At 40.0% G+C, this 25,306-nt stretch overlaps 1 protein-coding gene across 1 annotated transcript in view; it reads right to left on the minus strand.

Annotated features, from left to right (window-relative positions):
• ptprga (protein tyrosine phosphatase receptor type Ga) overlaps positions 1-25,306 on the minus strand; it is a 483,716-nt gene that overhangs the window by 77,954 nt on the left and 380,456 nt on the right. Inside the window, exon 7 of the mRNA XM_067588517.1 lies at positions 11,141-11,298. Within this exon, the coding sequence (XP_067444618.1) occupies positions 11,141-11,298 (158 nt within the window). The remainder of the gene's footprint in view (positions 1-11,140; positions 11,299-25,306) is intronic.

The following is a 25,306-nucleotide window of genomic DNA, read 5'->3' on the forward strand; positions in this document are numbered from 1 at the left end:
AAAAGAGTATTGGATTAGAATCACTGACTCTACCTTTAAGCAAAGAGATTTATTGATCAACACAAACTTGATCGATTAAGGAGACAACAGTTACATATCAAAGTGCCAGTGTTGGCACAGTTAAATGCCATGTGAAGTCTGAAGGAAGAGTTGAACCACTCTCAGTTATTCAGGCAGCGCCCAAGCGACCTTGTCCCTAGTACAACATCGCTATTAAGTTGTTTACTTTACCGCTGACTCTACGGCAACAATCATAGAGCCAAGTTGGCTTGACCTGCTTGTCTAAGGAGCATTTCATATATTTCATATATAACTCATATATGAAAATTTCCTCACAGTTGCCATGGTTTAGTGTACTGGAAAATGTCTATTCTGATTAAAACAGTAAAACACATTAAAATTCTCTCTGTAAAGTGAATATCCATGCCCAATGTTAAGGCAATGTGGGTAGTAGGTGTTGAAATATCTGGAACAAATTGTGATGCATGGGTACTAGGTACCAACAATCATCACCATCCTTAGGTCCCACCTCTTGTGCGGCAACGATAATAGCAGCAGAGAAAGGCAGCCACAGTTTTTTCATGGGCAAAATGTGATTGCAGCCAACCCAAATCCCTAACACCCCAAGCTGCTGCAAAACAAATGTAAAACACCCATAAAACATCAGCCTGCCAGCTTTAGCGACCAGCTTTAGGGGTGACTTTCTGGGTTGATGAAAGTCAAATCTAAGCGTCAAAGCAAAGGATTAATAAGACAAAGCCCCAGTCTGATTCCACTGTTTACCGAGCTGTAGTAAACCCTCAGGGTTTAGGGTGGACAAAGACTGAGGATGGAGGTAACACTGCACGATGAAAAAATAAACACAGATTCATGCATAGCACTTTAGCTTACTCCTTTGTGTTAGATTTTCACTGTTTTCCAGAAGTAGCTTTGTTGTGAACAGCTGATTTTTTTAACCCTTTTTTTGGTTTTACTCCTTCTTCAGGTAGTAAGTTCCATATTTCCCATAATGCCTTTGTAAAGACTTAGAAATTGGCAGGGGTTTGTTGCTGCTTTTAGCTGAAGGTGGAGTCAGTTGACCTAGGTCTAGTTTTTGTTCCATGGCCTTAGTTCTTGTGGTTGCAATGTGGCTACAGTTTTGATGTATAAAGATAACTGGATATCGTGTTCCAAGATAGCACCGCATAATAGTGATGACTATTTATGGCCTACCTCCAATCTGTATTTCTACTCATACAGTGAACTGCAGTAGTGCATCCCCCACTTCTGCATCAAATACAGATAGGACTGGCATAACACCAGGCCATTTTGTAACTCCAACCTCCACATCAGCCTCCAATCAGAGTTGAAATCATAATACGATCAGGGCAAAAAACCTTGGTCACAGCTGAAATTAGCAGAGTGAGATTTCTCTGACAGTATAGGCAGATTATAGACAGCTTGTATTTGTTGCTTCGGGGAACAACATGATCTATCAGAGAAACAGGGACAGAATCCACAGTGTTTTTCTCCACTTTTAGTTACCACTGCCTCAAGCTGTTTTTTACTTTTAGAGGCAATAAATAACACTTGCTCTCAGTCCATGTCCTCTAAAACAAGAAATAAGTAACTGCATTTGCATTTCCTTAGATAAAAGAATATCCAAAAGGCCCACATATGTGTTGTGTTCCTGTGACATAATAATAATAATAATAATAATAATAATAATAATAATAATAATAATAATAATTTAATTTGTACTGCACTTTTCATTCATATCGAAACTCAAAGTGCTACAGTATTAATAACATAGAACACACAACATAAAAATAGTAATAAGAGTTATGATGAAAAGGTCTTACTGAATAAAAAGATTTTTAAGCCTGTTTTTAAAAAGTCTAGCATCTGTGCTGCCCTTAGATGGTTAGGAAGGCTGTTCTACAATCATGGTGCAGCAGAGCAGAAGGCTCGATCCCCCATGGTGTGGAGCTTAGTACTGGGGGCCCGGAGGAACATGCTGTTGGCACATCTGAGGGTGCCAGGGATCCCTGTGAAGAGCGCATTGCAGTAGTCCAGTCTTGAGGACATAAAGGCATGGACAAGTTTTTGTGCATCTGACAGGGTTGGTGAGGGGCAGAATTTAAAGATGTTTTTGAGATGGTAGAAAGAGGTTTTGATTATATGTCTTATATGGACATCAAAAGTCAGCTGAGGGTCAAACCCTCAGCTGACAACACCCAGATTAGTGACTGAGGAGGAAAGGGGGATGTCCTAGCTGTCAAAGGTGCGATGAGGTATGAGGTGGTAAGGTGTGGAGTGCCAACTAGGAGAGTTTCAGTTTTGCTGCTGTATAACTGGAGGAAATTTGTGCTCATCCAGGCTTTCATCTCCTAACACAGGTGCTGAGGCATGACATGGTTGCAGAAGGGCTTGGGGCAGTATATTGGGGATATATAGCTGGGTATCATCAGCATAGCAATGAAAAAACATCCCATGTCTGCTGATGACAGGTCCAAGGGGGAGTATGTAGAGGGTAAACAGGATGAGGCCAAGAACTGATCCTTGCGGAACACCACAGGTGACAGGGAGCAGTCGAGACCTTCATCCTCCCAATGAGATATGCTCAGTCCTACCAGAAGGACTGAGAGCACTTAAGTGTAGAATCTGACCTTGAGGGCAGATGACACACTACCAGTTTGAAGGGAGAGGTTGACAGTTTGGGTGATCAGGGAGCTGAGAATGGGGATGTATGATTTGAGCAGAGCTGTGGGAATGGGGTCCAGAGCACAAGTACAGGATTTCATCTTCCTGAGGATTTCCTAAATGTGGCTCTGCCTGACGCCAGTAAGGAGTAGAAGGCAAGCTCCTTGACAGAGGGTCAATGACAGGAGGAGGCAGAGAGGAAGAGCAGGACATCAGAGAGAGGATGTTGTTGACCTTGGCTCTGAACAAGTGAGTGAAGCTGTTACATTGCGCATAGTAGCCTCAATTGGGCAAGATGACTTTGGCTTCAGGAGATTATTTATGGTGGGAAAAAGCTGCTTATGGTTGCCAGGATTGATATTAATTAGGTTGGAACAGAACTGTAACAGAGCATCTTTAAGTGACTTTGAGTAAATCCTTTGATGTTCACGGAATGCCAGTTTATGGACAGCGAGCACAGAGCATCTGAAGCATCGTTCCGTTTTTTATTTTCTGCAGTTTGTGAATGAACCAGGGCGTAGAACATAAAAAAATGACTGCACATGTCTTGACAGGGGCATGAAGATCAAAAACACTGCTCAGAGATGTACTGTGGAGTGCCACTAGTTCATCCACTGATGCAGAAGTTGGGCAGGTGATGCGCTGAAGGTCCATAGTCATGATGGCTGGGTCAATGCTTTTCCAGTTCCGGAAAAAAATCTGACACTTAGGTTTAGTAGGGGGTGACAGGTATGTCAAATCCACTGAGACCATCTTGTGGTCAGAGACACCCAGATCATAGACCTGTAGGTTATTGATGGGGGCAGAGTCAGTGATGACCAGGTCAAGTGTGTGCCCCCTGGTATGAGTGGGGACATTCACATGCTGCTTCAGAACAAGACACTCAATCAGACTCAGGAACTCTACTGTAAAATGACAGGAGGGGTTGTCAACATCATTGTTCATATCACCAACAATGACAATGTTGGTTGACATGGAGCATAGTAAGACAAGGAGGTCATGTATCTCAGAGAGAAAAGATGAGTTTGGTTGGGGGGGGTGGTAAATGAGAAGCACCATAATAGAGTATGGACGTTTACATTTTAGAGCAAGTCATTCAATAGAAGAAAGATCAGGCATTGGCAGGGGAGATAGCTTCAGTTCAGCCTGGTGTATGATTGCTAAACCACCACCACAACCAGAGCTGCGGGCTTTTTCCATGTAACTATATCCAGGAGTTTAGGCCTCTTTAAGCACAGGGTAGTCCCCTGGTTTATGCCAGGTTTCAGGTTTCACTTTGTCCAAGGTGTGGTCATGTATGAGGATGGATTTATCGGTGATAGATTTTGTATTAAATAGTTCCATGGTGCCCGGAGACAGAGCTGAGGATGGAAGTCTCTGCGAACTCCGCAGTACACTGTGACTCCATATTTTGCATCTCGCTTGGTAATAGGGTAGTTTTGCAATGTTTCAAACAATGATGCCCAAGTTTGTTTTGCTTCTGTATTCCACATTGAAACCATGGTGCAAGCCTCTATGGATGTAACGAGGTCTGTTTCTTAAAATCCCAAACTCTTGGCAGTGGGTTAAAAACCCCTTGTTGGGTATAATTAGGAAGCTGTGTAAAATCTGTAGCTGTGTGGCAGTGTAGGACGTCATAATTAATTGGGCAGAATGGGCAAAATGGGCAGAGAGGCAGCGTTGGTAACAGCCACAGTGACAGTCACACAGCGGAGATCATTACAGCAAACATGAGGGGAGTTCTAGTTCAAGAAAAAACCCAGTTGCTACAGTCCGTCAGTGACAGTGCAGCGCTGAGTGATTTCCATGCTGATAGAGAGTGCAGGAGAGCTGGACAGGGCTTTGTGGCACACCATTGCACTGGACTTACTCAAGGATTTAGGCAGTCAATTAAGAGTTGTATATTTGACTTGTGGAGGGTGGCAATTAGCCTTTGCTGTATCCAGTCTGCCACAACTTTAACAAGAATTGGCTAAATCTGGGCTGGATTTGGTTAAAAGTGAAAGAGTTTATAGTTGATAGTGGTGGATCACATAAAAACTGTCAAACATCATCATGTGTATATGTCTATTACAGGGCTTAAACCTTGATAACATTTAAAACATCTGCATCAGGAAGTTTGTGCCTCCAGCACAAGGTTCAGTTGTACAGGAATGATTCCTGGCAGTGAACCTCCAGGACCACAGAAAGCTACTTAACTGTGTCAGACTTGACTGTGTATGAGCATGGATTGAGGAACTGAATGTGAAGAGTTTAAACTGCACTGCTGGATCTACTGGTTAATTTAAGTAAATTTCAAATATCTCACAAGGACAAGGAGCAAGGGGCAATACTTTATATTTCAGATTATGGAGGTTAGAATCTTTCTGACCATATGATAATATTGGAGTGCTTTAATCTTTACAATAAGAATTATGGCCAATACACTACCATGTCATTTTTTTCTTTAAATAACAAAAAAATGTTATCTTTTGCATCTCTTTTTGTACTGAAAACATAATGACCTGTGACCACAAATACAGGCAAGTAGTGAGTGGAGGATTTTTAGTAGTTACAATGTTCTAGGGTGCATACAACAATGACCATATTTCAATGTGTAGTTAGGACCTGAATGAAATACAATCATTACCATGATGTTGAAACATCACTTATATTTTACTTAGACAAAATGCTGGCACACTTGCACACAATGCCAGATGGGAAATAAAAATAAAAAAAATCCCACATGTCCCACTTGGAATTGCTACTAGGAGACTCAGCAGTACTGCACACATACTATATATGTGAGGTCCACAAGTTTGGTAAGTCCACAGGTCTGTTTGAAAGGAAGGAATTTTAGATGAGCTGTGTAAGAGCCTGAGCATCAATCCACTCTAAAAGCAGGCCCAAAGCAACGGCTGTCACTCCTGCTGACCTATTTCAACTATCATCCAAAACAAAATACTAGTAAAAAGAGAGGAGAGAAATAAAATACAAAGAGATTATTTTGATTGGTCAACACAGATCGCTTGTGTTTTCACTTATAAGTTCATGATGTCTTTGGAAACTGCTGATAGTGCAGACAACATAAAGCAAGATGAAGAACACTAGGTAACTTCATCTCTGTTTGTCCTGTTTTCTTTGTAATTCACCAATGGCTAACCCTGAAAACCTGTCTGTCTTCACATGGCCAACATTTCTCTGAGCCTTTGGTACAAAACAGCCTTGGTGACTAGTTACAAAGATGGTCTGACCTTCACTGCTCTAAACAAAGTCTGATCCAATTGAGATAATGTCCTGTTTAGCCTTATTATGTTACTTGGGATAGACACAAAATGCTTCAACCTTGCTTGATGGATTTTTACATAATTCTTGTTTACTGAATTCATTTATTCCAAGGAAATAAAGATTGCAGTTTGTTGATGTGTCCATGACAGTCTTGTTTGTAGTTATCCGAAATGACACACTAACACTTCTACACAACATCAACTGTTTGCTTTTCAGCTGTGAAATTAGTTTGATTGTACTGTTAGTTTGGTTTCCCAAAGCAATATCCATTTTAAACAAGGCCAAATAGACTGTCACTACTTTTTAATGCAGCTTTGCACACCTGCTCATATCTATTTATGGAATTGTTTGTGTTTTAATGTAATTTTATGTGAGTCTTCCATGGTTGTATGTATTTATGGTATTTGCAAGCCCCTAACCTAAGCCAAATTTCTATCATGTGATAGACAATAAAGTTTTTTGAAACTTGAATTTTGAAGCACTGTTCAGTAACTTGCAAAATAGTCTTAAAAGCCAACATGAAAAAGAATCGTAATAAGATTGTGGATCGTCATCCTGCCTGATTATAATCATGATATATTTTGCCATATCACTCACTCCTACCTTGAGATATGTCTTTTAGTTGACTATAGTCTGGCAATGAGGGATGGAAACATTTTTACTGATATCTGAGGGTCAAAAATCCCCCAAAAAACGTGTTGCTTCATGGTAATAGCGTGTAGCAGAAGTTTGATGTCAGCAGTGCTTGTGTGGGCACTGTATTGATGTTTGCCATATGATTATTGTTGCTATAGCTCAGACACTTAAGCTGGGAGGAGACATTACGATTATTAACACCTACAAGGCCTAGACACCCGTCACATAACAACTTTTTCCAGAAACATACACCTCTATTTAGTCTTGGCAGCTACAAATGAGCACGTACTGAACAACTGACAACAACACACTGGGTGTTTAAACTATGATTGGAGTTGCATTGTAGACAGCCCCTGAAATTTTTCAATAAAACCAACTCCTAAACAAAAACAACATCCATCAAAAACTGTTTTTATTCCAAATGTATGCTGTTGTTTGCACAGAAATGGGAATGCAACTGAGGAAAAATGCCGTTGAGTTGGTGGAGACAAGGACAACAAGGACTGTATACTGTGCAGAGAGTAGTCTTGTTCCACAGCTCAGAATCACAGCCCCCATCTTTTATTTGTTCAGTGTTTCAAACAAATCTGATGTTGGGCTCATCACCGGCTTTCACTTCCAGTTTGAGAAAAAAAATCAACCAATGAGAATTTTTATAGGGATGAGGAATGTTGATATCATTTTCCTACACAGCTCACTAGCTACATCGTTGATGGATTAAATTAATGCAGCTGCGCATGTTGTTGTAAGCTGACTTACAGAAATAACAACTCTTAAATTCACACATTATATCAATTGATGTAAAAAACATTAACTGCTCCTAGACTGTAAATGGAATTGTTGTTCTGGTGAGTTCTGATGCCCAAATCATATAATCTACCCAACAATCATAAGGTGTGTCCATTTAGTTTATTTATCAGTGAGATGAATAAGAGAAAATTAACCAATTTGGATGATAGCTTAACAATTATTATTATAACATTAACTGGTTCTGATTTACAACCTCTCTTTTTCATATCAATTGCAAATCCAATCTTTTGGTTTTTTGACTATTTTACAGACAAAATATGTAATTTGAAGACATCCCTTCTGGCTCTGGGAATGTGTGGGCATTTTTGTTTGACATTTTGCTCAAAAACATTCAATTGAGAGATTAATTGATACTTAGAATAATTGTTAGTTGCAGCCCTAATTCTTTCTGATCTGTGAGTGTCTGGGTTGTGTGGTAGTCAGTGAGTTTTTACTGCAGTTTCATCAGTTGTTTTGTGGTTGAAACCATCACCTTTCTCTTTGGCTTTCTGTCTCCCTGTCTCTGCTGCCTTCTTCATCATTCTCCCTCCATCTCATCAGTCTTTGTAACGACTCTCCACTGCCTGCTTTACATTGACCCACTCTTCTAACTTCAAGGCAGAGAAGCCAATACTTCATCCACATTTGGCTTGCTCCACTGCTGCTCCTAAGCAAACTCATTTGGTCTCATTAGGGGATGAGTCTGCCAAGTGTTCTTTGGACTGGGGAAGGAGGACAAGAACTAAAGATATCTACAAATCCTTATTCACCAACACTGGAAACACTGGAGCTGCTGTTCTGTTTAAAATGGCAAATATTATCTCAGTTTATCAGCATTTTCCATGAGGAGTTGGCATTTTATAATTGCATGTAGAAGAGCTGGTTTTACATCAAAATGAGGGTTTTGGGGTTTTGAATCATTCAGTTTTCTGAAAAAAAAGAAATCCACTGCTGCCATCGCCTACCTTACTTTAAGAAAACATGTTCTTTACAATCAAATATTTGTAGTTTTTGTAATTCAAGAGTCAAACATCCACCACAGGGCTTATGTATCACAAAGGAAGAGCTGGATTTTCTGTTGTTAAAACTAAGAAATTCTTGTCAAGAGAACAAAAAATGTTGGACTTTTCAGTGGATATACTGTGATTTGAGGTTAGAATCTGTAGAGGACAGAACACAACTGGGTTTTGTTTACAACCTATCAATTCTATGAGCACTCTTGCTCTTGCTCTTACTTGACTCCTCTCTTGCAAAGGTTCACAACAAAGTACCAAAATATTTGGTAGGAATTAAAGCTGAATATGAAGCTGAAAGTGAAAGTTCAGTAAAGAAGATATTTTCTCTCACATTTTGCCTTTATTCCTCTTTTGCTCCAAGGTTCAATTACAAATGATATTGTTTGTCATGTAGTTTTGGGGGATTTGTTGGTTGTTGTGTAACCCACTACCTCCCAGCCGAGACCTGCTAGTTCAACTCTACCACCACCAGTGTGTACTCTGCAGAGATCCTGTCCTATCTCCTGTCTGCATGGGCTTACATTTAATTAGGATGCTTCACATCGATGAGTCCAATCTCTTTCTTGCTATCACAATTAATATTGTTTCCAATTAATCTCTCCTTATTGAACTCTGAAAATAAGAGTCATGTTGTAAAAAGTTTAGAATTTTTCCCTTGAATACTATACATTAACTCGTGATTGTGTAGCTCCAGCAAAGGCTTCTTTTTGTCAAAGCTTTTGTGGTGGATCAACAACAGATTATTTTTTCCATCACCAACCTGACAGAGTACCATCATAGCTCTCTCTTTACAGTGCTTTAAATGGAAAGGAGGTGATGTGACTTAATATGACTTATATTGTTTTTCTCCTGCAGCCCTATTTTAATCATGCGAGCACAACAACAGGCACAAACAGGCTTTTACCACCACTAAGGTGCCCTTGAGCAAGGCCCTTAACCCCAACTGCTCCAGTGGAGCTGCTCAGTGGCAGCAGATCAGACTGTGGTTGTACACGGCAGCTTCCAGGTACGAATGTTTAACTGTGTGAATGTGATAAGGGCTTTCCTGAAAAAGAGAGCACTGCTCTCAGTTAAATTCCCCTGAATAAATAAAAGGTTAAAAAAAGTGGTATGTACGGTAAATGGAAGTCCAGTATAGATATATATATGCATTTATGCACAATATTCTTGTGAATGTGTTTACTTTTGTGCGTAATGTTTTATTTAGACCATCAGGAATAATCAAATCAGAAAGGTGCATCTCCTAAAAAGTATGAAAGTCTCTGATATCACAGGTCAAGAAGTCAAGCCTTTGATTGAGCAATAATAAGTGAGCAGTATCAGCAAAACATTGGTTCATTTTATGCAGAAAAAGTTCAGTGATTGGTTAATATGTATGCACTCTTCCTTTACAAAAACATTGCAAGGACTTGACAAAATTGCAGATTCTCTGCAGATTCTAGGGATCCCTGGAAATTCCTAGAGGGGCTGGTACAGATGTTGCTAAACATAGTGTGATGTTTTTAATGCCATTTTGGAAAGAAAATATTTGGACAATTTACCCATTTAACTGCTGACCACTCTATGGTTGCATTAACACCAAGTATGTCTGTAGAGAATCTCAAAATTTGGTATATCTCCCCAAAATTAGTTATTTGTCATAGCAGTTTTCTGGGGGGACCATGGTGGAAGCTAAGGGTCCCTTAGCACTCCTTACTTATGCCTCAAGTCAGGGCAGACATTAGAGCAAATGTGGAAATGCCTTAAAGAATAAGACAGGTGATATTCCTTACTATCAAAACCAAAACCAACGCAAACTGATCCACTAACAAGTATTCTGCGTGTATCCAAAGCCTGATTATCTTATTCCTCTGTGTCACAGAGCTCCATTGTTAATCAAAAACAAGACAAAAACACATCAATGTTGCACTGGGTGACATGTTCCTTCATTACTATGAACACACATATACACACTGTAGTTTATTTTGGATCAATCACCACACACACCGTCGTGCTGCCTGAAATACTCACTAGAACACTAGAAATGTGTATCAATCCAGTATTGGAAATAGTCCCCAAGAAATGTACTATTTCCTCCTGTTTGAGTAACATCTGTGAAAAACTAAAGTGACCGGCTGTTTTAGTAGTCTTTTTTTCTTAATGAAATCATGTTTTTTTAAATACTCATGTTAGAAAAGCCTGACATGAAAACAGTGTTTTTTTCATGGGCTCTTCTCTGTAGTGAACACTAGAGAGTAGAAATTACAAAGTACACACAAGCCCATTACGTTTGGGTTAAGTTACAGAGCCTGAAAACCAAGCTTGTGAGTCCATGGGGATTTTATTTGATTTATTTATGAATTGTTCTTTTTTTTTTGTAAACTGGTAGTATGTAAAGGCAACACAAAATGCAACAAAGTGAAGTTTAGAGCATTATTTCCAGAACATAATCTAATTATCGCAAGGTAAACTGTGTTCTCGTTATGATGACTTAATTATCTAATCATTTAGAGATGACAAATCATGTTTTGGGGAATGTGAAGAATTTGTTGCACTCACAGGAATGACTTCTCCTAGACTATAAAGTATGGAAGCTTGTTATCCACAAATAATATACCATGTGTCCACAAGATAGTAGATTGTTACTTCATGATCATTTTTTAGGCCTGTTATCTAAAAAATGAGTAGCAACCATCATGTGACCTCAACCTTGAACAAATGACTGTATTGTTCTCTGCCTCTGTGTAGGTTGTGTTGTATGTGTTTCTCACCTGTTTGTAGGAGACGTAGATAGGTCTGCTGAAGATGATCCACTCCACTACCTTACTGCAGGGCGGAGTGGTCAGAGAGCCAGTGTAGCGATAGTAACTTCCCAGTGAGGATGGCAGCAGGTCCTTCAGCACAAATGGCTCCAGGAAAGTCTCTTTTTCTACATGAGAGAGGGTAGGACAAAATGTTCCAATCAATACAACATGATCTACACAACACTACTTATCTCACTGCAAACTACAGTGACCAGGTTTTCTGGAGCAGATCCAAGTGCTACTGTTTTACAGCCTTTAGGTTTATGCTATTGATTTCATTTGCATTGTGCCTGGCTTGTTCAATGTCCCCCTACTGACAGACATAACTGCATTGAACACCTATAATTATACAGACGGGCGACAAATTAAAGGAAAAACTGGTACAGGCCTGAATGTTTGACCCCTACAATGAGGGGATCTGGTGGCTCTTTTATGCTTTGGGGTGCATTTGCTGGCATAGTTTGGGCCCACTTGTCCCCTTAGAGGGAAGCGTCACTGAAAATCAATACAAGGTTGTTCTGAGTCAACACCTTTATCCTATGAGGAAACATTTCTATCCTGATGGGAGTGGTCTCTTCCAGGATGACAATGCCCCAATTCACAGGGCACAAAGGGTCACTGAATGGTTTGATGAGTATGAAAATGGTGTGAATTATATGTGATGGCATTCACAATCACCAGATCTCAACTCAAATGAACACTTATGGGAGATTTTGGACTGACGTGTTAGACAGCGCTCTCCACGGCCATCATCAAAACACCAAATATGGGAATATCTTTTTGAAGAATGGTGTTCATCCCTCCAGAAGAGTTCTTGTAGAAGACTCAAGTAGAGACAAGTAGAGACTTGTAGAATCAATGCTAAGGCTGAAAAAACACATCATAGGATAAAGGTGATGAATAACTTTGTATTTATTTGCAGTGACCTTTCCCTCTAAGGGGACAAGTGGACTCAAACCATACCAGTAAAATGTCCCCCATAGCATAACAGAGCCACCAGATCCCCTCATTGTAGGGGTCAAGCATTCAGACCTGTAGCGTTTTTTCCTTTAATTTGTCACCCATCTGTACCTCTCTTGGTGTTGGATGGCATATACCACACAGAAACACTACAACATCACATCTAAAAGCCCAAATGTTGACAGTGTCAAATTATTTTACTAACAATCCATGCTCCAAACAACATTCACCACTGATATGAAACATAGTGGGGCCTGGGGCTTTTTAATGAAATGATAAAGGAGGCTTCAAGCAAGAAACTTTTTAGTTTTTAAATTACACTTTTAGTGTGAGTAATCCAGAATCCATAGAAATGGGCAAACAAAACAATTAAAATAATCTGACAAAGACATTAACAGTATAACTGTTTTCTCTGAGTAGCTGGCCTTGAGCTGCCACTGACATCAGAAGGGATGTTAATTTGTTTCTATATGGGTTGGACGGGTTGGATGGGTGGACATAGAAAAGAAGAAAAGCAGTGAACATTGGTAGGAGAGTGTACAGAGTGTAGAAATTCTGTTAAATGGTTGGTTTATTTGGCCTGATGCTGGTACCAAAGGACATCTCATTGAGTTAGCATTCATCTTTTGGTAATCATCAACATCCATAGCGAATTTCATGAAAGTACAGCCAATAGTTTCTAGCTACTATGTCATGAACCCAAGTGTCGGATGGACCAACTGACCAACTGTTTGACATCACTATCCTTAATATTATCCTTGCTGCTAGTGAGCAAAAATATATTATGAGTGAAAGTTACTCTTGGTTGGACTAAATAAGGAAACTACAGTTGCAATAGAGACCACCCACATACATAGATTCATTGATTCATCTATTAACCAAAACCCAATACATTTCGGTTTCAGGTGTGCTTGGCAAATATATCAGGAAACAGTCACCTATTTACACATTAAGCCATGAGCAACATTAGCATTCATCTGGATTGGGTTTCAATCCACCTGGTAAATATAAGTCCAGTATTCACTCTCCTTTTAGCTCTAATTTATTCTCCACCAATTCCTGAGGGAAATATCTGGCTCTTTAGCTGCTAAATGCTCCATTATGTTCACCAGCTACTTCAGCTAACTTTGTCTAACAATTTCAAAAGTAAAACCACTTCCTGATCTTACACTGCTGCAGTTAAAGTTTGGTTAGTTTAAGGCCAAAAACAAGTTGGTCAAGGGTGGGAACCAATGGCGGTTATGGTTAAAAGAAACCAAAGTTGACTGTTAGTGGGAAACAGAGAACTTATAGCAGTCTTCCGTGTTAATGACCAATGTTTGGTTGACCCAATCATCCACCTCTGTGGACTTTCTGGTTCTATAATTATGTCACCTTTGTTCCTGATTTGCAAGAGTCATAATTACAGTTGCTAGTGGGCTTTGTCACTTGAACATAAGCAAATATCTTTTTGTGGGATTTGCTGAAAACATTGATGGACATGTTTTTTACTTGGGAGATATCTGTGGAACTGAGGGGAACTGCAGAGTCAGATGATATGTCAGTTTGTCACTACAAGAGACAAACTGATATTACACATTTGATGTGTAATGTGACAACAGCTGTCTAGAGAAAGCTGACCTTCACTGACTTGGAAATGTTTCCTGATAACATCGTAAATGATGTCTGGATAACAAGACCCTTAAAATTCAAAGGAATACCTACAACTGCCTTCTGAGGGACACATTTGCGTTACCTCATGCACCTTTCAAATTAAATATCAGCTATTGGCAATTTTCAGGATATAGGCAGTGCAATAATTCTTCAGAGTCCTGTCATGATAGGATGTGAATTAAAACTACTTTCATAATTTTCATTATCAACACCTCATCACTCATCTGCCTCGGAGGAAGAAGAGAAGAAAGAGAGAACATGACAGGAGGAGGGAGGACTTGTCACCAGAGAAGGGAAGGTGAAGGAGGAAGTGAATTGTGAAGCAAAGGGGAAGGTGGGAAAGGAGGGGTAGAAAAAAGAAAAAAAAATAAGAAAGCAGCAATAAAGGGGAGTGATGATAAGAGATGAGAAGAAAGGGAGGAGGAGAAAGCCTTTGATCCAGTGTTCCAATGAAAACATGCAAAGAAGGAGGGTGACAGGAATGGAAATAAAGGGGGAGGAAGTGTGTACAACTGTCTGGGACGCAGGGCTGATGTGTTCAGCAGGGCAGGTCACTTGACAGGGATGGCGACGGGCGGAGGGGAAGATGCACTGCCTTTATTGGCGACAGATAGAACCGCAGGCCTCCCCCACCGCCCCCCACCTCTTCCTCCTCACCCCTCCGCTGACAAGCCCCATCTCCCACTGCCTCCCTGACGCAGAGTTCAGAGATGTATTTTCAGCTCCGTCAAATCTGCGCGACAGAGCGAGCCGGGGAAGGAGGCAGAGTTGGAGACGGGGAGGGGGTGTTGATAGTGACGGGGTGTGGGTTAGTGGGGTGTACGTGAGGAATGGAGGATGACAGGATAGGCTATCTTCAAAATGTATGCATTTGAATTAGTGCTCTCAGGAACCAAACACATGCTAAGGCATGTCTCGCTTCAAACACGTAACTCAGGAAGCGTCTGAACACATGAAACACAAACTTTCTAACTCTTGTAGACGCTTAGCGGCACATGCAAGCAAACAGTGCTTGAAAGAGGAAAAGGAAAAGGATTAAGCTTTAGCAAGGCAAGGCAGCTCGTGCAGTGATGGCCTATGGGTACCTTACTCTCCCACCAGCAGCAGCAGTGGTTGTGGCAGCAGCAGCAGATACTGCAGGGAAGGCCCAGGAAAGTCTAACATTAGCAGGAGCAGCGTGAGACTGCAATCATACGGGTACTTCAAGCTCAGAGCCTCCTGCAAAGCATCAGAACAGCTGTCTGCTCATCTAATCACCTATTAGCTTCCTCAGTTATTCATTTAAGTCTTGATATTTAATCGCACAGCGAGGGAAAAGCACACATTTAGCACAAAGTCACATGTTGGGAGGTATTCAAGGACTCTGGAATGGGAGTGTGTCTCACTGATATTTGCTGCCACTAATGATTTACAACCATGTTGGTAAAATTCAAAAAAGCGATCTGAAGCACTTTGTGACAAATTTTTTTGAGATTCAAAGCCACTTTGCATTTGACTACAAAGTGCAACATGTCCTACAAACTAAATGACAAAAACATTTCAAAATAAGCTATATGAGAGTTTTAGAATCTGCTGGCCCTATTAGTAGGACAACATTGGTTGTCACTGCCTTCTAGAAACAGATTTAACTGTTACAAAATGTTTCACATGAGTGTTGTCTGATCAGCCATCTCTATGGTTAAGGTTTATTTAAGTTTAGGCACCTAAAATCAAGTCTGACAAAAAACACTTAAGGTTCACATGCTAGCTTTTTCCAGAGCTTTCAACCACTTCTGACTTTCACTTCTCCTACCAACAGCCAGTGTTGGATACTTTAACCATTCTTCTAACCTTAACCAAATATAGAGTAATTTAACGCAAGTGAATACTTGGCAAACATGACGGCAAACATAAGTTCCATACTTAGGTGAGGTAAGGACAACTAAACAAGCTCCATGGCAACTGAGTAAATTCTATCCACTGAGAAAGACCGCAAGATGTGACTGAAAGCTCTGGAAAAACTAGTCAAGGGAGCTTGAGAAACTACTGTTTCCAAGGGTAAGGATTAACTTTAAAAATACAAACCTCAAGATTTCAGTCCAGGGAGATTTTGTTTAACCGTACATCAAACAATTTCAATCCATGGGAACAAAAGACTCACAAACGATGTAAAATACTATATTAAGAGGTAATTACATAATGTAAATACATTTAATATTGATTACTAACCATAAAAAGTATCATCTAACTTTAACATTCTACTTTGTTATGGTTAGGATTGTTACGGAAATAGATAAAAAGAACAGCGGTAACTGTTGGTAGGAGACATGACGCAAACCATGGTCAATGGTGTCAATGTCAGTTGCTTTGTACAGCCAACCATCCTTCATTAGTAGTTAAGGTTCCATATGTCTTGCTGCGTTTGACCTTGCTTCTCAGATTTATTATCTGCATGATCACCAGAGATCTCTTATCAAGAAGACACCAACATCGGTTATTTTAAGTATTCAAAAAAATGACCAATGCTGTGAGGACAATCTCCCAGATGAGTCTATGTCAAACATGCAGCAACTACCAAACTTGAAACAGTTGCCATAACTTAAGGTGCAGTCACATTAGTCACCTAATGTTCAACAAAATTTGCCCCATACTCAATCCTGAAAAAATACATGATGTAATGGGACCAATGCTTTATACTGTGTAATGAGACAGACTTGCAGCCAGACATTCAATGCTCCATCTGTAGTCAAAGTGAATAAACATTTTTCAAATGTTGTGGGTTTTGATACGGAAGAGAGACATGTGCAGTTTTGGGATATTTCAGTTTTGGGAGTCTGAGCATTTGGGAGAAATGAAGGCAGCAACAAAAGAGTGATGTCTGTTGTGTGAGAGCATTTTCAGGTTGTTCAGCATGATCTTGTAAAATGCAGCACTTGTGAGCAGCAACTGTCCAACTGCAATAACACTTCATCAGTGATGATTAGTGTTTGTGCCCTGAGAGAGGTTTGTAGCAAAAATGAAATCCTCTGAATCCTGCAGTACGTCAACAATTTTGCTTCCTTCGGCAAAAATTCCTAATAACTTAATCACTTCAATCCTATGAACACAGAACTATGAAGTACCACACCACTTTAATACACTAATATTCATATCAAACACATTTTTTTCATACAAATCTTCTTGGTTTATTGTTGTATTTGGACATTGTGACCAGCAGATGTATCCAGCAAACATAATATCAAGCAATTTTCACAAGAATGAATAATGTCCAGAAGTGACTGCTATCAGCTGGAAAGGTTCAGGAATCTTTTTCTCCATCACAAGTGAAAACACTCCCATGTGATACTGAGAAGCTAAGCACTACATAACGCCTGTGGGAAGGAGTTGCACCACAGCTGAGCAGTGCATTTGCATTTTTATTTTTACATGTTCATAAAATCACTTAAGCAGAGAGTGCCTAGCCTCTGGAAACACATAACTGTTGTTCCCATCACCCTATAGAGAATCCCCAGGGAGGGAAAAGGGTTCAGACGGGTGGCGAGTGGCATCCACTTCCCTCAAGACGAGAGTGTTTGAGAAATTGATGAAAGTATGTATGGGAGTGACAATGCATTATAGCTATTTAGCTGGCAAACAGGGCAGGGTGGTGGCTGGACCATGCAATACTTACATTAGTGTATTTAGGGAATCTGAGTGGAGCAAGTGAAAATGACAGTGTGTATGTTGTTGGTAACTTTGTGTTCTTTCTTAAGGAAGCTTAAGGACATGGCAGTTAAAAGATTACAACCTGTTTCCAAAGCTCATGTAATACGAGGGAAGGAAATTGGATCAGCAGACAGCTGAAGAAGAGCAGATTGTCTTTTGAAGACAAATACCCAGTAAGTATCCAACCAGATGGTTTGTTTTTCCTACAGAAAAAGAATGTCATTTAACATATCTGGTAATATGACTTTTTTCAATCATAGTTTTATTAAAATCAGTTTTAAATGTTGTGCCTTCGCCTGGTTTGACAGCTTGAGATGAAGCAAAATAACCACTGAGGTTACCAACAGGGCTGGAGACTTGCCCTTGAAAGACTGAAAAACAGCTCTTACCAGCATCAACCAGCCATTTCTGAATTTGGAAAGGTCTAATAAGGCAAATAAATTCTCTTTTAGTCTGAAGTCATTTCACACTAACACATGTGACATGCGTGATTAATGATACTGATATGATAGAAGCAACTGTACAACCCACTGTCTAAGGAATTTATGTCCTATGGCAACATTAATTAAGTGCCATTGCAGGAAGTAGTGTGCCATTTATGTAGAGATGCAGAAAGTAAGGAATGTGAGGTGGGGATGTTGGGTGGGCATGTAGTGCACCCAACAATGTTCATGCAGGAGAGTTTCAGTACAGTCACAGACCTACAGTTAATATTTGCCTTTTAACCACACCAGTGGCGTGGCTCTGGAAGGCCATGTCTGCCTGTTGGTTGGTCGACCACTGGTCCAAAAAGAAGTGTGAACAACCTTTGGCTGCACTGTTAAGAAATTTAGTACAGACACTCATGGTCCCCAAAGGATAAATCCCATTGACTTTTGTGATCCCCCGACTTTTCCTGTAGCGCCACTAGTAGGTTGACATTTGAGGTTTTGAGTGAAATATCTCAACAAATATTGGATGGATTGCCATGAAATGTAGTACACATATTCCTGTTACCCGCAAGACAAGGGAGGATGGGCCATCAGGAGTATGGGAGTAGTGGAGGGTTTGTGGTAGGCCACTAAAAACATTGGACCGGTGGCATAATAAAAAAAAAAAAAAAAACAGAGAGAGAAAGAGAGAAAGAGAGCTGTGCTGTGGTGACTGACCTAATGTCTGTGGGTGGCTGTTATAACAATTATAACATAAAGATTTAAACAACTATATTATTATCAAGTGGGTTATTGTGGATTGGTCTAAGTCAAAAGCCACAATCAGTTCCTGTCTCAGGATGAATTACACAATACCTCTGGTGACCCCCCTACTTTTCATGTAGCACCATTAACAAGTCAAAATTTCAATTTGTCCAATGCTATGACAAAATATATGCAGAACAAATTTCCCATCAGCCTCAGCTGTATTTTGTGTTCAATGCTAATTACAAAATGTTAGTATGCTAACACACTGAACTAAGGTGGTTCTCTATGTTTAACCCGACGTTTTTAAGTGGCTCAGTTGGCAGTGGAAGGTTTGAACTGTTTTAGGATCAACTTCCTGTGTTGAAAGAATTAGTTCTCCCCACTGCTTGTTTCCTCTTCTAAATAGAAGTTTCTCCTGATTGGCTCTGGGTTTCTAATCAATATTGAAAGACTGATAACAATCATCATAAGGAATTATCATGAGGAAAGAAGGGAAGGTTGGTCCTTCTCAATAATTTATAAGCATGTATTAATAATTAGAATACTTACAATTATCATGCTAGATGAAGGATCAGTAATTGAAACATTTCTGCATCATCAGAAACCTGTGATATTGTGATATTGTGCTCCCAATTTCAAGCAGAAGAGAAAAAGACAATGAAAAGACTTCAGGGACATAATCTGTTGAAAACAGTTTGATGAGAACACAGACTACATAAAAATAGTGGGATAATGATTAGTAAAACAACATGTAATTTTTCTATTCGACCTTTTTTGGGAGGGCATTACACTTTCATGCATGGTTGAAAATGACTGTAATTCCATATCAAACGGCCCCTGTTAGTGGCCTAAAATAAATGCTGGTGTCAGAATGAATTAGGTGTTTGCTTCTGGGTTGTGAGCACACAATCATGAAGCATCTATGATGACAGAGTATTAATACAGTGTAGTCATGACTGCTATTATCTTGATTTTAGAACTTATGAATAGTGCTGCTTTGTGGAGAAAGTGGGTCTTGGAAAAGTCATACAGGGACAGTGATGCATGTTTTTTTAAAAAGCTGAGATATTTCCGTTCTAAATCCTGGAGTGTTCGAGGGCAGTTTAAAGAATAAAAGAACCGGGGACTCATTTATCTGCACTGCAGTTAGATTGCTTCATTTGCACATGAAATGAGGTGCCATTTTATGCCTGGATGAGAACTTTGTATTTTGCATTGATAAGTGGATTTTTATTGCAAAACACTGAGCTAGTGACTCCCTATCCAGTTTTATCAACAGATGGTAAATGTTAGGATTTACTGTGTGGATTCTTTAGGATTTTATGTTATGTTTTTATTGTTTCTTTTAATGTGTGTTCTTATTGTAAAGCCTTGGACAATCATATTTGAATTCATTTGAGTGGTTTATGGTAATGCATGATATTTCTCTCAGTGTTAGCGTATTAGCTGTGGCATCCCTTTTGCAGCATGACTTGTTTTCTTTCATGAGATTTTTCTGTTTGACCTTCATGTATATAATAAAACAAGTAAATGAGAACATTTTGATGTATGCACAAACTAGTTATCTCAGTCTGTGTGGAAGGGGATAGTCCAGATATTGAGGCATTTTAAATGTCGTCTCTTGTGTGTGCCTGAATTGTGTTACACTCCGAGAGGAATAAAATATAGTCTTTCTCTCATACATTCTACAGACTGATTCTACAGAGCTCATAACCAGGGGTGTGTCCACTGTTGCTGAGTGTGGTCAGAGGTGTACTCCTGACACCTGACACCACACTAAAAAGTGATGTTATGGTGTACAAGCTGGTCTTCACATGTCCATTCGGTTCCCAGTATCCAAAATCCAAGTGGAGACTTGAAAAGAGCCTAGGTATAATCATGTCCAGTAGGTTCCCTCAATTGGTGCAGCTCTCAGGTCTGTGTATGAGTGTCTGTCAACACAGCCATTGACTGAATGAATCCAAGCTGCCCCTCTATCCACTGTCAGCGTGTGGTTTGTCATAATCATCACGGGTAAAAAGTGGGATTGGAGGAAGATGGAGCATGAACTGCTGGAAAGGAATTGCAGTTGCAATTTTTTCAATCACAGCTGTTTTTTGATCGGTGGCTCATCATGCTGTTGCCTGTGTTGGTGTTTTCTCTCTCTATTTGGGTCTGTTAAGGTTCCTTTAAAAAAAAAAAAAAAAAAAGATTTATGCACATTAGTGAAGTCATCTAATCTACTGACCTCACACTTGAGTACACTTCTTCACTGCAGCAAGGTGAGAGGTTAAACCATGCACAGCAAAAACAAGATTTTTGGGTGTAATTCAGGTGCAATTATCTGCCAATTGTGCAACATCACAAGCCACAGCTAATTTTAACTGAAGGGGAACAGAGTTTAAAAGGCACTTCAGGCAATTTTTCAGCAATTTTAAAATTGGTTTTAGGGTTAAGATGGCATCTGTGAATGGCAACATCCCCAGTTCGAGTCCAACTGCAGACCTTTGCTGTATATCTCTTTCCATAATTTCCTGTCATCTCTATACTGGTGCTATAAAGCTCAATAAAGGCATACACTGCCCAAAATAAAATTAAAAAAATATCAAAAACAGGGGCAGGGGTGCTCATCTTGCAGAAATAACAACTCTTAAATCAACATATTTGATTGATTAGCATAACAAATGTTAACTACTCCTAGAAACTGCCACACACTGTGAAAAAGAAAAAAAAGAAAGAGAAGAAAGAAAAGAAAACTTTCAAGGCAAAAAACTTCAGAAACATTTTGATTAAGGCAATTTAACTTATGTCTTCAGTTTGGCCTATGAGTTTATCCAACTTAGAATATTTACTTATGTTAACTTTCTCCAAGTATGAATAACATATTATTTTACATCATCACAACCCAAACAAATAATTTTACCTCTGTTATTTTACTCAAAGTTAAAGCAAATCTGTATGCTGTACCCACTAGAAATTCTCAGCTTACAAATTAGTTTTGATTCTGCATTTTATCTTATTTATTTGATAACTTATTGCATAAAGTCTTACTCCTCAGTACAGTTTTTGCTGTATTGCTAATAGTCATAATGGGTCCAATGTTCCACATATGATCCCTATAACTTAAGTGTTTGACATGAGTGGGGCACAGGAAGTGTCTACAGTGCATATCTGTCTTCACCATTGTTGTGGAATTTTCCATCCTTAGGGGTTATACTGGGTCAAGCATGGGCCTTGAGGTCACATTAATATTCACAAGCAGAAGGAGACATTTTCTCCTTTCCTTGAGACTCAGAGTAACTGTCTGTGATGTTTGGGGAAAGTAGGAGCCACTCTAATAAACCTGTGTTGTTCCAGTAACCAAGGTCAGGGAGAGGGCCCGAGACTCCCTAGACAACACAGATAGATGAATGTGTAGATTCATGGGCATAATCAGACATTCAAACCAGAATGTGCTGACAGTGACTTGAAACTCCATGCAACGTGACCTGAACTAACACGGGTAAAGTGCAGTTCCTTGTTTAGAAACTAAATGAGCCAATAAGACTAATTTTTCATATCGTGGGATGATTTGTTGGGGTTAAAGACCAAAAGTCACCTTGATGTTTACTGTTTCTGTTCTCTGCTGGGCCAACTGTTTCAATTAATATTCTCAGCATAAGACATCAAGGCTCCTGTACACTTTCTTCAGCAGTGAGTTGACCATTGACCAGAATTTCTCCACATCAATCATCGTTTGCATTGTTGTAATTTTGATCAAAGAGAAGACCATCTGAATCCTCAGGCCTGTATAAAAAAGCACATCATGTAACAATGGCCTCCATCATGTAGCTGTGTTCATATATATAGTATATAAGGTACAGGCGAACAAGCTAATAATGCTTCCAAGTAACTTAATTTGATGAGTTAAGTAAATGACCCAAAGAACATTTGGTCAACTCAACTCATAATTATAAGTTCTGAAAATTATAATTTAACAATTACAATTGACACACTTATGATTACACTGAGTTAATAATAAAAGAAAACACCCGACATGAACATGTCAGATTGAATAATGAAGTGAAATAAAATAGCCCCTTTTCAAGATCTACCCATAGTTTTTGGGTTGGCATGTGCTCATTTTAAGCCCTGCAAGACTATTATTGGCTGACAGCCATGTTAGAGGTGTTACTGTAAATCCACTTTTAATCTGACAACCTACTTAAACCTACTTCAAACCAAACTAAACCAGGGATTCTTTGATATAAGTTAAACAAAATGGAATTCATTTGATCTCTGACCTGAGACAGTAAGTGACAAACATCACAGGCTTTATCTCTCTTAGTAATAAACTGCATGTCTGTGATTCTGTTAAAGTGTCTGACATCCAGACCAGTGAACTGGAGAAGAGGGACATGAGCATGTCGACAGATTTTAGAGGATTATAGCCTAAGAAGTCTGTGTTTGGAGTATGTCCAGTACAGTGCAGAGGGACAGAGAACAAGGCTTTTGGTGTGTTGCTATTGTTTGGGTGCAGCACACAGCTGTGTATTTACACACCATTCATGTCAGCACTGTGTCATTTCCTCTGTTTATCTACTCAAGCGTCTGTGCTCCCGCTGCTCTGGTGTCACAGTGCTGAAATGAAGCCCTTCCTGCTCACCGGCACAAATTACAAGTCCATTAATTCACTATCTAACTCACTGCTCAAAGTCTCCACTGACTCGACACTCTGTGACCCTGATTGGCAATTAATTTTTAAAGGGTGTACATGGTTTACAGTGGTTTCTCCTGCTTTGAGGTACTGTTTCGACCAGGTAGCACTTCCATAGGTGTTTATATTCTGTGTTCTTTCCCTCGTTCTCTTTCCATCTGTGCTACTGTGCCGTATGTCTACCATTCTTTTATTGATGGGGGTTTAATCCCACAGCACTCTCTTTCACATTCAATCTGATGTGGCTCCACTGCACACTGCTTGCATGTTAAGCTTCTTTCCAGAAATTTGGGCCAGACACTTCTATTTATCTGTCCTCCTTTTTTTCATGGTGTACTTTTGAGGATTTTATTCACAGGCTGTATCTTGATTTTAGTGGGTACTTTGCCAGTTTTGGAAAGATGATGGTTAGTTATGCCAAGATTTTTTAAAGACCATCAGTTTGGACTGGCAAGTAAGCTTTTAGAGATATATATTTTTGATTTTGAGATTAGTCGGCACACCTTTTCTCCCCAATTTTTGGTGCGCTGTACTGACTCTTAAAAATGTCTGAACTCCAGCTGTGCTGTGCATTATGTCAGGATGACTGGAGGACCTGCTGGAAGAACTTGGATGAGATGATAAAACTCTGTGTGCTCATAAGAATGAATCTCATGTGCCCTGATGCTGTCTCAGAACAGACTCCTTGTCCTCTCCTTCAACATCAAGCTTAATTAACTGTGTTTTCCTTGTGTATTTATTTTTCTATAGCTCAACAACTACTGGCCAGATTGCAGTGAAATCTGGTTTTGACATCAGTGTTCATCAGAGGATAAAACACATGGATTTTGGACAATAGCTTTTGTCTACTTTCCTCTGTTGATAATAATGAAGTGCGACTGATAATTAAGTTGCCAGTGACACTGATCATGTTAATCATGCAAAGGGGTTAATGTGGTCATGAAAAATTTTATATTCCTCCATTTTTGTAACTTTTTGTTTGAGCCATATGACATAAAAAAACGCCTGGTGTTGTTCAAGTGTCTCTTTCAAGTGTAGACTTTACTGTTTATTTTACAGCAAAACGTTCTGTATCACAACACTTTTCATAGTTAATTGACATTGCACGGTGTTCTATCTCACACAGGCTCTGCCATCTACTGGACTCTATGGGTAATATTCTCCTTCAATCACACGCATGCAATAGCCCACTGAAATTTGCATGTATGTAGCCGGCCAATCAGGACGCGCCTACCAATTACGTGTGTCTCACTCAGTATATAAGGCAGCGTCTTGCTGCTGCTCACATCCTTCTCACTTCTCACTCTTACCTCTCCACGGACGGAGTGGCCGCTCCAGCAAGCTCATTTCAGCCCATCATGCCCAAGCCTCATTGCTGCCACTGCCGGGTGTCTCTTCTGCTTCGAGTGCCTCAGACAGGACCACGCAGAGAGTGGAATGATAAAGCCACCACCCTACATTCATTGCCGAGGACTTCAACGACAATGACAACAGCTTGTCATCTGCTTCATCATTGACTTTTGGAAATCCACCTCCGACTTCAGTCCACCGTGATTTCTTGAAAGTTATAGCCATGGCGCCAGAGTGTGTAGGGCTCTTACTGCCAATGCCTGTTCCACCCAATCCGGTAAGCTGGCTACATGAAGGCTTTTACAGCCTGGCTCATCCGGCTCAACCCGCCTTTGTTTCACCTCCCCTCCCAGACATTGGGCAATGTGTGGAGGGGTCCTGAGAGTGCAGGGCCACACAGAAAAAGGCTGTCCTAGTGTGATCCCCCTGGAAGTGGCCCTCGCAGCCCTCCTGATTCCTGACTCAGCTGGCTGGTCAGTGAGAAGGAAGCTGCAGCATCCACTGGTGCAGCATAGGGACACACTGGAATATTTCAAAAAAATATTCTGACTGGGCACACAGCTGGCCACGGTAGCTAACAATCTGGGAGTGTTGGACGTCACTGCGGCTAATACAATGTTCGATGCCCCGCAC

Source organism: Thunnus thynnus, chromosome 4, assembly GCF_963924715.1.
Source record: "Thunnus thynnus chromosome 4, fThuThy2.1, whole genome shotgun sequence".
NCBI classification, from domain to species: domain Eukaryota; kingdom Metazoa; phylum Chordata; class Actinopteri; order Scombriformes; family Scombridae; genus Thunnus; species Thunnus thynnus.